The sequence below is a fragment of the Capricornis sumatraensis genome, chromosome 6 (assembly GCF_032405125.1).
Source record: "Capricornis sumatraensis isolate serow.1 chromosome 6, serow.2, whole genome shotgun sequence".
Taxonomy (NCBI): domain Eukaryota; kingdom Metazoa; phylum Chordata; class Mammalia; order Artiodactyla; family Bovidae; genus Capricornis; species Capricornis sumatraensis.
The window spans coordinates 68,342,007-68,357,226 of NC_091074.1; the positions used below are offsets into that span (position 1 = coordinate 68,342,007).

General features: G+C 38.3%; 1 protein-coding gene and 1 pseudogene across 1 annotated transcript in view; both read left to right on the plus strand.

Moving 5' to 3' along the window:
• The window catches only part of RECK (reversion inducing cysteine rich protein with kazal motifs), an 83,295-nt gene that overhangs the window by 49,261 nt on the left and 18,814 nt on the right, over positions 1 to 15,220 (plus strand). The window contains exons 11-12 of the mRNA XM_068974099.1: positions 7,390 to 7,602; positions 12,013 to 12,149. Coding sequence (XP_068830200.1) covers positions 7,390 to 7,602; positions 12,013 to 12,149 — 350 coding nt within the window. The remainder of the gene's footprint in view (positions 1 to 7,389; positions 7,603 to 12,012; positions 12,150 to 15,220) is intronic.
• On the plus strand, positions 1,134 to 1,486 carry LOC138081504 (NADH dehydrogenase [ubiquinone] 1 alpha subcomplex subunit 5 pseudogene; annotated as a pseudogene).

Consider the following 15,220-nt stretch of genomic DNA (forward strand, 5'->3'; position numbering starts at 1 on the left):
TCTTTGGAAGGAATGATGCTGAAGCTGAAACTCCAGTACTTTGGCCACCTCATGCAAAGAGTTAACTCATTGGAAAAGACTCTCATGCTGGGAGGAATTGAGGGCAGGAGGAGAAGCGGACGACAGAGGATGAGATGGCTGGATGGCACCACTGACTCGATGGATGTGAGTCTGAGTGAACTCCGGGAGTTGGTGATGGACAGGGTGGCCTGGCGTGCTGCGATTCATGGGGTCGCAAAGAGTCAGACACGACTGAGTGACTGAACTGAACTGAAGTTAAAAGGAGGTAGTATATCTTTATCATTTCATCTTTAAAGGCTATATTCTATCTGGTAAATCACCACTGGGAAAGGAAGCACTGCAACAAAGCCACTTCTGATCTAAAGATGCTTCAAACTTCTGGAATGCAGAGTCCCTCTGCCTTCAATCTCCCATTCTTCCTCTCTCCCTTCCTCTGCATCACCAGTGAAAAAATAACTCAGTGTAGAATAAAGCAGTGTGAACAATTTACTCATCCAAATACCCTCCTATGACAATTTGCTGTGAAGGACCTTCAGATTGATTGAAGTTCACACTCAGTGAGTCCACTATGACATACAAAAGCTTTCTTTACAGAAGCAATTGCATAGGTGTTTTCCTGAGATAATCATTATGGTAAGAAAAATAAGAGCCAAGAACTGAATTAATGGCTGAAGAAGGAATGAAGAAAACCAGGAAAGGGGCATCCAGAAGCACAGAGAATGCTGTATCAGAGAAGCCAGAGAGGGAGAATTTCTAAAGAAAAGGGGGCTAGTTGATGTTTGAGGCACAGCCCAGAGATCAAGAGGGCAAAAAGGAAGAGAATCAATCAGTTGATCCAGAAGGAAGTTCATAGGATGTTTACCTCAAGCTAACACACCTTGAGGAGTTTACCTCAAGCTAGTTCTATCCTCTTAAAAGTATTCAGATTATTATTTTAAGAAAGAAAATTGAGATATCTTTACAGCTAATATTAGCCAATAAGGACCTAGCTTAGAGGTTGAGAAAATTTGAAATCTATCAAATGTTTAAAGTTAAATTTGGACACATTCCCAACTTACAGTAATGGTGGAGCAGTTTGTATAGAACTAATACCAATACCAATTATGGCTCTCATGGCGGGCTTGCTGAAGACCACTGACCTTGTGGGATTAGCTGTATGTAAGACTCCATATGAGACGCTAAAAATATTGTATACAAAGATTCTTGATGTTCTTGGACAGATACCTAAAAAATGCAGCATATAGGAAGTATATAGAACAGATTACAAATGAGAAGCTGAGTATGGTTAAAGCGGAACCAGATGTTAAAAAACTAGGAGAGCAATTTCAGGGTGGCCAAGTGGAAGAGGTGATTGATTCTTCAAGCTGAAAAGGATCTAAGCCTGACAAGAAAAACAGTTCAGTGAAAACCATGGGATCCTTTGGTGAAAGAGCCTCCTGTCAACCAATGGAAATGGCCAGTATAAACAGCCTTCAGTGACTTGTATGTTGATAGGAAACTGATATAATTAAATATTTTTTATATTAAAAAAAATACCATTTTTTGATTGGGTCATTTATTTTTCTGGAATTGAGCTGCCAGAGTTGCTTGTATATTTTTGAGATTAGTTGTCAGTTGCTTCATTTGCTGTTATTTTCTCCCATTCTGAAGGCTGTCATTTCACCTTGCTTATAGTTTCCTTTGTTGTGCAGAAGCTTTTAATTTTAATTAGGTCCCATTTGTTTATTTTTGCCTTTATTTCTAGTATCCTGGGAGGTGGGTCATAGAGGATCCTGCTGTGATTTATGTCAGAGAGTGTTTTGCCTATGTTCTTCTCTAGGAGTTTTATAGTTTCTGGTCTTACATTTAGATCTTTAATCCATTTTGAGTTTATTTTTGTGTATGCTGTTAGAAAGTGTTCTAGTTTCGTTCTTTTACAAGTGGTTGACCAGTTTTCTCACCACCACTTGTTAAAGAGATTGTCTTTTCTCCATTGTATATTCTTGCCTCCTTTGTCAAAGATAAGGTGTCCATAGGTATGTGGATTTATCTCTGGGCTTCACAGATGGCTACCAAACACATGAAAAGATGCTCAACATCACTCATTATTAGAGAAATGCAAATCAAAACCACAATGAGGTACCATTTCACGCCAGTCAGAATGGCTGTGATCCAAAAGTCTACAAGCAATAAATGCTGGAGAGGGTGCGGAGAAAAGGGAACCTTCTTACACTGTTGGTGGGAATGCAAACTAATACAGCCACTATGGAGAACAGTGTGGAGATTCCTTAAAAAACTGGAAATAGAACTGCCTATGACCCAGTGATCCCACTGCAAGGCATACACACCGAGGAAACCAGAATTGAAAGAGATACATGTACCCCAATGTTCACTGCAGCACTGTTTAGAATAGCCAGGACATGGAAGCAACCTAGATGTCCATCAGCAGATGAATGGATAAGAAAGTCGTGGTACATATACACAATGGAGTATTACTCAGCCATTAAAAATACATTTGAATCAGTTCTGGTGAGGTGGATGAAACTGGAGCCTATTATACAGAGTGAAGTAAGCCAGAAAGAAAAACACCAATACAGTATACTAATGCATATATATGAAATTTAGAAAGATGATAACAATAACCCTGTATGCAAGACAGCAAAAGAGACACAGATGTATAGAACAGTCTTTTGGACTCTGTGGGAGAGGGCGAGGGTGGGATGATTTGGGAGAATGGCACTGAAACATGTATAATATCACATAAGAAATGAATTGCCAGTCCAGGTTCGATACAGGATGCTTGGGGCTGGTGCACTGGGATGACCCAGAGGGATGGTATGGGGAGGGAGGTGGGAGGGGGGTTCAGGATGGGGAACACGTGTATGCCCATGGCGGATTTATGTTGATGTGTGGCAGAACCAATACAATATTGTAAAGTAATTAGCCTCCAACTGAAATAAATAAATTTAAATTAAAAAAAAAAAACAATTATTAGCCCTACACAAACTACAAAAACATAATTGTTTTGAAGGCCTTTGAGAGTGACCTAAAGCAGGAAGAACTACATCTCATGAAAGATCTAGACCACACTGAGTGAGGGCCACTTTTATCCAGTTTTTCCTTCATAGGCACTCTTAGGCCCCTGGCATGGCATATAGATTTCAAGCAAAAAGTAGCAGTATTGGACTGAGGAGTTAAGAGATCAAAGTTTGGGGCTGCCAGAGTAGCTGGATGTGGAAATAGAAAATCCCAGAAAGGAGGGAACTGAAAAAGGAGATGACGTAAAATCTGCATACAAACTCCCCTTAAATCCTTGAATTTGACAGAGTCATAGTGTATAAGGTTAACATAAAAAAGCAAATTTGTATTTATGTTTATTTGCAACAAACAATTAGAAAATGAAATTTATAAAGAAATCTATGCAACTGCATAAAAAATATGAAATACTTAGAGATAAATTCAACAAAAGATGTACAAAAACTCTATACTAGAAACCAGAAACTTTGCAAAAGGAAATTAAAGACAGAAAATACATGGAGAGAAGTGCTATGTTCATAGATTAGAACATCTTAATATTGTTAAGATGTTAATTCTTCTGAAACCAATGTGAACTCTAGTCAGTGCAATCTCAATCAAAATCCCAAATGACTTTTTAAAATAGAAAGTGGCAGTCTAATTCTAAAATTCATATGGAAATACAAATAACCTAGAATGACTAAAACAGTATTTTTAAAGACTAAATTTGGAGACCTTATAGTACATGATTTCAAGACTTATTATAAAGCAATAGAAATTAAATCAGTATGATATTGGCATAAGTTTAGACAAACACGTCAATGACAGAGAAGCAAAAGTAGACCCACACTGTGCTGATACTTGATTTTCAACAAAGCAAGGCAACTCAATGCAAAAGTAACAGCTTTTTGACAAATAATGGTGGAACAATTGAATATCTGTATGAAAATAGAAAGGAACCTTAACTTCTATCTTACACCATAAACATTAATTCAAAATAGGTCATAGAAATAAAAATAAAAGCTTCTAGAAAAAAAAAATAAGAGAATCTCTAAACAACCATGATGACAAAGATTTTGTAGACAGGACACAATATACTAATTATAATAGAAAATAATGAACTGGAGTTCAACAGTAAACATTTTTGTTGACTAAAAGGTACCATTTAAAATTTGAAAAGAAAAAAATAAATAAATAAATAAATAAAATAAAATTTGAAAAGACAGGCCACAGTCTGAGAAAAAATATTTCCTACATCACACATGCACACACACACACACAATCACACACAGATGCATTTGACAAAGGTATTATATCCAGTATATATAGATAATTCCTATAATGGCATAGTAAAAGTCAAATTGAAAAATGGGCAAAAAACTTCCAAGGACACTTCATCAGAAAGGACATTAAAAAAAAAAAAAAGACATCAAACCAAACACTTAGTATAGAAAAAGTTCATTACTATTAGTCATGCAAAAATGCAAATTAAAACCCCAATGAGATGCTCCCTCACACTAAATAGCTAAAATCAGAAGACTGCCAAGCATGTGCATGAAATGGAATTTTCATAATTTGCTGCTGGGAGTATAAGATGTGTTCAAGCACTTTGGAAACCCTTCTTGCAATTTCTTAGAAAGTTAAATCTGTACCCTAGCAATCTCATTCTGAAACATTTATCCAAGAGACATGAAAATATATGTTCCCCCAAAAGGCTTACATAGCAGCCTTATTCATAAGAACTCCAAAATGGGGAGCTGCTGCTGCTGCTGCTAAGTCACTTCAGTCTTGTCTAACTCTGTGCTACCCCATAGACAGCAGCCCACCAGGCTCCCCAGTCTGGGGGATTCTCCAGGCAAGAACACTGGAGTGGGTTGCCATTTCCTTCTCCAGTGGGGAGTGGAGGCGGATAAATAAAACATCCATCAAGAAGAGAATGAAAGAACATATTGTGGTATTTAAACAATAGAATAACTAGTACCTAGCAGGAGAGGAAAAAAAGCCAAACTACTGACAAACCCCAAAACACAGATGAATCTTATAGTGAGTGAAAGAAGCCCAACCCAAAACACATCCACATGTATGAGTTCAAGAATAGAAAAAAGTAATCATTAAGGGTTAAGATCAGAAAGTCCTTGCCTCTGGCAGAAAGGGAAATTGCCTGGAAGAATGTATAAGGGAACTTTATGGAGTGATAGAAATGTTCTCTATTTTATTTGGGGGTTTGATTATATAGATGAATATAATTTTCAAAACTTACTGAACTGAACTCTTAAGCTCATCACGTTATATTGTATGTAAATAATACCCCAATAATACAGTATCTCAAATAAATTTTTAAAGTTAAAAAAATTTGTTCATTGAAAGACACCATTGAGAAAATGAAAAGGCAAACCACAAGCTGACAGAAAATATTTTTAATACGTATATCTGACAAAGAACTTAATGTCCAGAATATATAAAGAATTCTTACAATTCAATGGTAAAAAGACAAATTAAAAAGTCAAAAGGCTGGAAAGATGCTTCACAAATGAAGATATCAAAATGGTCAATAAGTGCATGAAAAGGTGCTCATTCCAATTAGTCATCAGCAAAATGCAAATTAAAACCAGTGATATACCACTACACACAACTGAGTGACTAACTACAAAGACTGACAAGTATGTAAATCAGCTAGAATTTTCATACTTTTCTGGTGAGAGCAGAAGATGATATAACTACTTTGGAAAACAGTTTGACAGTTTCTTAGAAAGTTATAACCCAACAGTGCCATTCATAGCCAGGGAAAAGAGACATGAAAACTAGAAGCAACCTTAATGTCACTAAACCCGTGAATGAATGAATAAACTGGCATTTCTCAAAGTGTGTTCTGTTTTCCCAAAACCCCATGAGATTAAAACTATTTTTATAATAGTTCAGTTCATTTGCTCAGTCACGTCTGACTCTGTGACCCTATGAACCACAGCACGCCAGGCCTCCCTGTCCATCACCAACTCCCGGAGTTCACTCAGATTCATGTCCATCGAGTCAGTGATGCCATTCAGCCATCTCATCCTCTCTCGTCCCCTTCTCCTCCTGCCCCCAATCCCTCCCAGCATCAGAGTCTTTTCCAATGAGTCAACTCTTCGCATGAGGTGCCCAAAGTACTGGAGTTTCAGCTTTAGTATCATTCCTTCCAAAGAAATCCCAGGGCTGATCTCCTTCAGAGTGGACTGGTTGGATCTCCTTGCAGTCCAAGGGACTCTCAAGAGTCTTCTCCAACACCACAGTTCAAAAGCATCAATTCTTCGGCACTCAGCCTTCTTCACAGTCCAACTCTCACATCCATACATGACCAAGACATTTGCCTTTTTCACTCAAAAGAGAGAACAGTGAAGTTTTCCAGCTGCTTTAAGGTGTGATATAGCTACAGATTGAATGCAGGGGCACATATGAAAGTGCAGCTGTCTTCTATAAAGCCAGACATTAAAAGAGATTTTCAAAACCGTGAAACAGACCTACCCTTCTCTTCTTTCTGTTAACGTGTAATGGGTTTATCATTTTAAATGGATTAATAAGTACTTTAAAAATCTCTGTTTTGATTTATAATATGATGATGGGGTATTGGTGTATATAGTCTACATAAACAAAAGCTTTTTGAGAACTCAGTAGTTTCAAAAGTGTAAATGGGTCCTGAGATCAAAAAGTTTGGGAACCACTGGGATAAACAAATTGTGATACATTTATTAATAAAATACGACTGAACAATAAAAAGAATAAGCAATTTATATGCACAACATGAGTAAATCTCAAGATTCTTTAGCTCAAGACACTAGACCCAGAAGACTACATACAGTATGATTCCATTTGAGAATTAATCTCTGGTGATCTGAATATGAATGGTGGTGGCCTCTGGGGTGCAGTAGCAGGGAAGGGCATTGACTAGATGGGGACACAAGGGAACTTTTTAACAGGATAGAAATGCTGCTCATTGATTTGGATATGCCCATGTGAATGTATATGTTTGTCAAATTGAACTAACCATAAGATCTATAAATTTTATTTTTATAAATTATAACTCAGTTTTTAAAACTTGAACTTATTTTCTGAGATGAAAGAAATAGTATGGTCTGAGATGATAGTCTACAGTGTTTTGAAGTTTTTAAGTGCCTCACAAAAATCTGTATTATAAAGAAAAATTTCAATCAGAGTCTTAGTGCTGATGTCTACTTTGAATCTTCATACATTCAAAGTTAACATTCTTTGATGGGTTGTATGCACTTTCTTCTTTAAAAAAATATATTTTCCTGATACATTGGCATGTCAAGATTTTACACATTGCTTCTTTCTAGAATATAATTGCCTCTGATTCCTTCTGGCCTTTTTTCTCTTTAGGCCAACAGAACTTTTCAGGAGTTGCAATGCTCAGTCAGATCAAGGAGCCATGAATGACATGAAGCTGTGGGAAAAAGGAAGCATAAAGATGCCATTTATCAACATACCTGTTCTTGACATTAAAAAGTGCCAACCAGAAATGTGGAAAGCAATAGCTTGTTCGCTGCAGATTAAGCCTTGTCATAGTAAATCACGGGGCAGTATTATTTGCAAGTAAGTTTCTTTCATCATAATGACTCTCCAGTTTTGGTTTGGACCCTCTATGATCTCTACCCACAGCCTATCCGTAGAGTCACCACCCCCACATGTCAAATGTTCTCCCACTTTTCCATATTGGCCTAAAATAATCTTCCTCCTACCTGCATCTTTACTAACCCACTGCCTGTCCTTCTTCAGCTCAGTTCAGTTCAGTTGCTCAGTCATGTCCGACTCTTTGCGACCCCATGAATCGCAGCACGCCAGGCCTCCCTGTCCATCACCAACTCCTGGAATTCACACAAACTCATGTCCATTGAGTCAGTGATGCCATCCAGCCATCTCATCCTCTGTCGTCCGCTTCTCCTCCTGCCCCCAATCGCTCCCAGCATCAGAGTCTTTTCCAATGAGTCAACTCTTCGCATCAGGTGGCCGAAGTATTGAAGTTTCAGCCTCAGCATCAGTCCTTCCAATGAACACCCAGAACTGGTCTCCTTTAGGATGGACTGGTTGGATCTCCTTGCAGTCCAAGGGACTCTCAAAAGTCATCTCCAACACCACAGTTCAAAAGCATCAATTCTTTAGCGCTCAGCTTTCTTCACAGTCCAACTCTCACATCCATACATGACCACTGGAAAAACCATAGCCTTGACTAGACGGACCTTTGTTGGCAAAGTAATATCTCTGCTCTTTAATGTGCAGGTTGGTCATAACTTTCCTTCCAAGGAGTAAGCGTCTTTTAATTTCATGGCTGCAGTCACCATCTGCAGTGATTTTGGAGCCCCAAAAAATTCTGACACTGTTTCCACTGTTTCCCCATCTATTTCCTATGAAGTGATGGGACCAGATGCCATGATCTTCGTTTTCTGAATGTTGAGCTCTAAGCCAACTATTTCACTCTCCACTTTCACTTTCATCAAGAGGCTTTTTAGTTCCTCTTCACTTTCTGCCATAAGGGTGGTGTCATCTGCATATCTGAGGTTATTGATATTTCTCCTGGCAATCTTGATTCCAGTTTGTGCTTCTCCCAGTCCAGCGTTTCTCATGATGTACTCTGCATATAAATTAAATAAGCAGGGTGACAATGTACAGCCTTGACGTACTCCTCTTCCTATGTGAAATCAGTCTGTTGTTCCACGTCCAGTTCTAACTGTTGCTTCCTGACCTACATACAGGTTTCTCAAGAGGCAGGTAAGGTGGTCTGGTATTCCCATCTCTTTCAGAATTTTCCACAGTTTATTGTGATCCACACAGTCAAAGGCTTTGGCATAGTCAAGAAAGCAGAAATAGATGTTTTTCTGGAACTCTCTTGCTTTTTTGATGATCCAGCAGATGTTGGCAATTTGATCTCTGGTTCCTCTGCCTTTTCTAAAACCAGCTTGAACATCTGGAAGTTCACAGTTCACGTATTGCTGAAGCCTGGCTTGGAGAATTTTGAGCATTACTTTACTAGCATGTGAGATGAGTGCAATTGTGCGGTAGTTTGAGCATTCTTTGGCATTGCCTTTCTTTGGAATTGGAATGAAAACTGACCTTTTCCAGTCCTGTGGCCACTGCTGAGTTTTCCAAATTTGCTGGCATATTGAGTGCAACACTTCCACAGCATCATCTTCCAGGATTTGGAATAGCTCAACTGGAATTACATCACCTCCACTAGCTTTGTTCGTAGTGATGCTTCCTAAGGCCCACTTGACTTCGGCATTCCAGGATGTCTGGCTCTAAGTGAGTGATCACACCCTTGTGATTATCTGGGTCGTGAAGATCTTTTTTGTACAGTTCTTCCGTGTATTCTTGCCACGTCTTCTTAATATCTTCTGCTTCTGTTAGATCTATACCATTTCTGTCCTTTATTGAGCCCATCTTTGCATGAAATGTTCCCTTGGTATCTCTAATTTTCTTGAAGAGATCTCTAGTCTTTCCCATTCTGTTGTTTTCCTCTATCTCTTTGCATTGATTGCTGAGGAAGGTTTTCTTATCTCTCCTTGCTATTCTTTGGAACTCTGCATTGAGATGCTTATATCTTTCCTTTTCTCCTTTTCCCTTCTCTTCTTTTCACAGCTATTTGTAAGGCCTCCCCAGGCAGCCATTTTGCTTTTTTGCACTTCTTTTCCATGGAGATGGTCTTGATCCCTGTCTCCTGTACAATGTCATGAACCTCTGTCCATAGTTAATCAGATACTCTGTCTATCAGATCTAGTCCCTTAAATCTATTTCTCACTTCTACTGTATAATCATAAGGGATTTGATTTAGGTCATACCTGAATGGTCTAGTGGTGTTCCCCACTTTCTTCAATTTAAGTCTGAATTTGGCAATAAGGAGTTCATGATCTGAGCCACAGTCAGCTCCCAGTCTTGTGTTTGCTGACTGTATAGAGCTTCTTTGGCTGTAAAGAATATAATCAATCTGATTTCGGTGTTGACCATCTGGTGATGTGCATGTGTAGAGTCTTCTCTTGTGTTGTTGGAAGAGGGGGTTGCCTTGACCAGTGTGTTCTCTTGGCAAAACTCTATTAGCCTTTGCCCTGCTTCATTCCATATTCCAAGGCCAAATTTGCCTGTTACTCCAGGTATCTCTTGACTTCCTACTTTTGCATTCCAATCCCCTATAATGAAAAGGACATCTTTTTTGGGTGTTAGTTCTAAAAGGTCTTGTAGGTCTTCATGGAACGGTTCAACTTCAGCTTCTTCAGCATTACCGGTTGGGGCATAGGCTTGGATCACCGTGATATCGAATAGTTTGCCTTGGAAACGAACAGAGGTCATTCTGTCGTTTTTGAGATTGCATCCAAGTACTGCATTTCGGACTGTTTTGTTGACCATGATGGCTACTCCATTTCTTCTAAGGAATTCCTACCCACAGTAGTAGATATAATGGTCATCTGATTTAAATCACCCTTTCCAGTCCATTTTATTTCGCTGATTCCTAGAATGTTGACTGTCCTTCTTAGCCCCTCTTAAATTCCAGTCATTGCTATGGAATCTTCCCAGATTTCTCCAGCTGATAATAGTTTATCCAAACTACAAATTTCTGTGGACCTTCATTTGTACTTTTCTCATGGAACTTAGTTCAGGAAACAGTGAGTACCTTCAATGCACTATTCTACTCGTTTATTTTAATTTGTGTATTTGTCTTATATCCTGTTAGGTTTGCTCTCCTTGAGGATAAACACTCTTATTTGAACCTCTTTTTTTCTTATCTTTTCTCTCTTCTTTTTCTTCTCCAGGAATGAGCATAATCCTACAGTGCAATAGATATTCCAGAAATGTTTGATGAGAAAAAGACTTAGTAAATATAGTCAATAGGGTCTGTTCCTAATAAACATTTCTGAATGATTTACTTACTAAGATCTATTATAGGATAAAGTTTAAGGACCTATTGAATAGCACAGGGAACTATACTCAATATTTTGAAATAACCTATAAGAGAGAAGAATCTGAAAAAGAATATATATATATCTGTAAAACTAAACCAGTTTGTTGTACATCTGAAACGAATGCAGCATTTATAAAACAACTGTACTTCAATTAAAAAATTAAAAAAATTTTAAGTAAATAGGAAGACAAAAAAAAGGGGGATCTGGATAAAATAAAGATGAAAGTTGCTGTGGTGTGTGAAACCAGAAACATTAACTACATAGTAATCTCTGTCAGCTTCTCTTCAAGCATCTTTTTTTTCCAAAAACCTTTCCCAAAACCAATTTACTATCCAGCCCCTAAGTTTCTGGGCACTTGATAACTGATTGCAGATTATTTAAATCTTGAATAGGGTCCAGATCCATTCTCTGATATGACTTGGGGGTGGCCTGAGTAGAGGAGAGTTGAGAAATAACTACTGTGTGAAAGGCAAGAGGCAACAAGTGGGAAATTTATAGACTCTTAGCACAGAAACTTTATAGAGGGGTCAAATTTCTATTGAAGACAGAAAATTTTAAAGTGGTAGATTTCCCAACTGTTTTAGGCCAAACACTTTAATGTTGATATAAACAGATATTTTAAAAGAGAAAGGCAGGAAGGGGAGTGAGGGAAGAAGAAAGGAAGAAGCAAGCATGCATGGGCCCTGAAAGAAAGGAATATGATTTCACAGAGAGCACATCAGACTAGCCTAGGTTAATTTCCTTTCAATGACAGTAGAAAACCACATTGATAGTAGTGGCAGTAGGTATGAGTGTAAAATTTGAGCAAGGCTTTTGATCTCAGGTCAGAGAGAGTTAGGGATGCTTTGATAGTGTAATTCATTACTTACTCTTCAACCTAAGGTCTGCGTCACTCTTGTTCTTTTATCATGCACCTAACAAAGTGTGAAACATTGTTGAGTTGTAAAAACTCACTTTCTGAAAAGCTTCTGAAACAGAATTGATATTGGCTAGGCAACCTGAGGAGTGAGGAGGTTCCTCAAATCCTAAATTTGTGTGTATTTTCCTTTTCAAGATCAGATTGTGTAGAGATTCTCAAGAAATGTGGGGACCAGAACAAATTCCCTGAAGACCACACAGCTGAAAGTATTTGTGAGCTTCTGTCACCCACAGATGACCTGGAGAATTGCATACCTTTGGATACATACCTCAGTAAGTACTTTTTTTTTTAATTTAATGGCTTCTCCCTTCTCTCTCTGCCCTTGATGTTTGCTTTGCATGAGCATCTATCTGTTGAGAACATGTGGTTTAATGATAATATCTCATCTGCAGACTCTTATCTTATATGCTTGCCCTTTTCAGCCCAGGAAAGAATTGTCATCTTAAAATATGTACACAGAAGCAACTATCATTATCAATCTGAGTGGGTAGTGAACTGTTGTCAATCAGGGATTTTTAGTGATGAGTCATGTGTCAGCATTCTCAGATAACCAGCTCTTTATCATTGCTGTCTCCTTGCCATGATTTGATCAAGTAGAATTTCCCCTAGGGAGTCTTCAGCTTCTTGTCATCTAAATATCAGTGGAAACTTGGACTTACCCACCAAATAGGGAGTAAGGAATGATGGTCTGGGTTAGTACAGGAAAATGGAGTTTTTCTCTGTACCAAATACTCTTACCAAGAGCTAGAAGAATAAATTTGTATCTCCTTGATGGATTCTGGAGCTAAGCTTCCCAGCAGGAGGTATGGTGGAAACCAGGGAATAAAATTCATAGACACTATATAGTCTAGGGGCTTCCCTGGTGGCTCAGTAAAAAGTCTGCCTCCAATGCTGGAGACCAGGGTTTGATCCCTGGGTTGGGAAGATCTCCTGGAGAAGGGCCTGACAACCCACTCCAGTATTCTTGCCTGGAGAATCCCTGTGGGCTGGTGGGCTATAAGTCCACAGGGTCGCAGAGAGTCAGACACAACTGAGAGACTAAGTACACGTAGTTAAGAGAAGTGTTTAGGCTACCACTAAGGGGCATTAGTGCTGTGAGCTGGCTCAAACTAGCTTTATTTTCCTGTGTTAAGATAGAATTAAGTTCAGCTGTGAAATAGAACTGCCTTATGACCCAGCAATCCCACCGCTGGGCATACACACTGAGGAAACCAGAATTGAAAGAGACGTGTACCCCAATGTTCATCACAGCACTGTTTAGAATAGCCAGGACATGGAAGCAACCTAGATGTCCATCAGCAGATGAATGGATAAAAAAGCTGTGGTACATATACACAGTGGAGTATTACTCAGCCATTAAAAAGAATACATTTGAATCAGTTCTAATGAGGTGGATGAAACTGGAGCCTATTATACAGAGTGAAGTAAGCCAGAAAGAAAAACACCAATACAGTATACTAATGCATATATATGGAATTTATAAAGATGGTAATGATAACCCTGTATGTGAGACAGCAAAAAAGACACAGATATATAGAACAGTCTTTTGGACTCTGTGGGAGAGGGCGAGGGTGGGATGATTTGGGAGAATGGCACTGAAACATGCATAATATCATATAAGAAACGAATCGCCAGTCCAGGTTCGATACAGGATGCTTGGGGCTGGTGCACTGGGATGACCCAGAGGGATGGTATGGGGAGGGAGGTGGGAGGGGGGTTCAGGATGGGGAACACGTGTATGCCCGTGGCGGATTCATGTTGATGTGTGGCAGAACCAATACAATATTGTAAAGCAATTAGCCTCCAATTAAAATAAATAAATTTAAATTAACTAAAAAAAAATAATAAGTTCAACTGCAAATAATAGAACAGATGGAAGCAAAAGAAAGCCCAGAAATAAATAATCTAGGGCTGTTACAGTGGAATCCAGGTTCCCTTTTCTTTCTCCACCATTCTTAGTACTTGGCTTCCATCATCAAGGTTACTGCTTGTACTTTACCATCACACATGAGTATTTTAATTCTAGCTACCTTGTGTAAGGGAAAACCACCCCTCATTGTATGGGAAGCTGGGAAAGATTTTTTTATCTGTGGGCCCATTGCCAACTTGGTAGTAAGTAAAAAGAAAAGAGTGGGTACTACATTTGCAGTTCACAATATCCACTATATTTTAATCAAGACAAACAGACTGTGTCCTTAACCTTAGTGACAACTGTAGAAAAAAAGAGAGGATTAGCCTGACTAGAATCATAGGCCTCTCTGATTTTAAGCAGATGACTTCTGTGAGCCTCAGCTTCCCTATTTATGAAATGATTGGGCTGGATGAGATAAATTCCATAAGCCCTATACTCTGTTAGCCTTAGAGTCTAAGTCTGGCCTAAAATCAAGTAAGCAAAATGAACGTATTCATAATCCTGGATACCATTAGAGTAGTCAAATATATGTGTAGACAGAGACTATTTTCAGTGGGAGGAAACTTAAAGAAATGCTTTTGTTTACATTTCAATACTCTTAAAATATCACACAGAGTTTGCCCTCCATATCCACAGGTTCTGCATTTGCAAATTGAAAATATTCAGGAAAAAAAATTCCAAAAAGTTCCAAAAAGCAAAATTTGAATGTTGTATACCTGGCAACTACTTACATAGCATTTACATTTTATTTATAACTATTTACTTAGTATTTACATTGTATTAGGTATTATAAATAATCTGGAGACAATTTAAAGTACGCAGGAGAGTGTGCTTAGGTTATGTGCAAATACTACACCATTTTATATAAAGGACTTGAGCATTCTCAGAATTTGATATCCATGGCAGTGTTGGAATCAACCCCCCACATATACTGAGGGATGACTGTATATTAAGTGAGATTTTTCCTTGGTCATTATTTAATAAGTTAACCAATATGATCATGGTTTTGGGTTCATCTTACCATAATAAATTATCATTTTTTATGGTGAATGTGCTAAATTATCCCTCTTAGACATAAGCATCTATTTGACCACCTTATTCAAAATACATGTTACAGTCCATCCCTTTATACTGCTTATTGTTATCTGACTTTTTACTTATATTCATACACACACACGTGCAGAGTCTATTTATTGTTTATTTCCTGACCAAAACGTAAACTCTATAGAGACTTGCCTTTTTTGTTCACTTCTGTATCTCCAGAACCTAGAACCTTGCCAGGCATTATCTTAGGCACCCAGTAAATAAACAAATGAATGAATGTTTGTTTATGCTAAATGCACAGTTGATCAGGAAATCTATTTCAATAACTCACTTGAACCATACTTCATGTTGTTGTTCAGTCCCTCAGTCATGTCCAGTTCTTTGCCA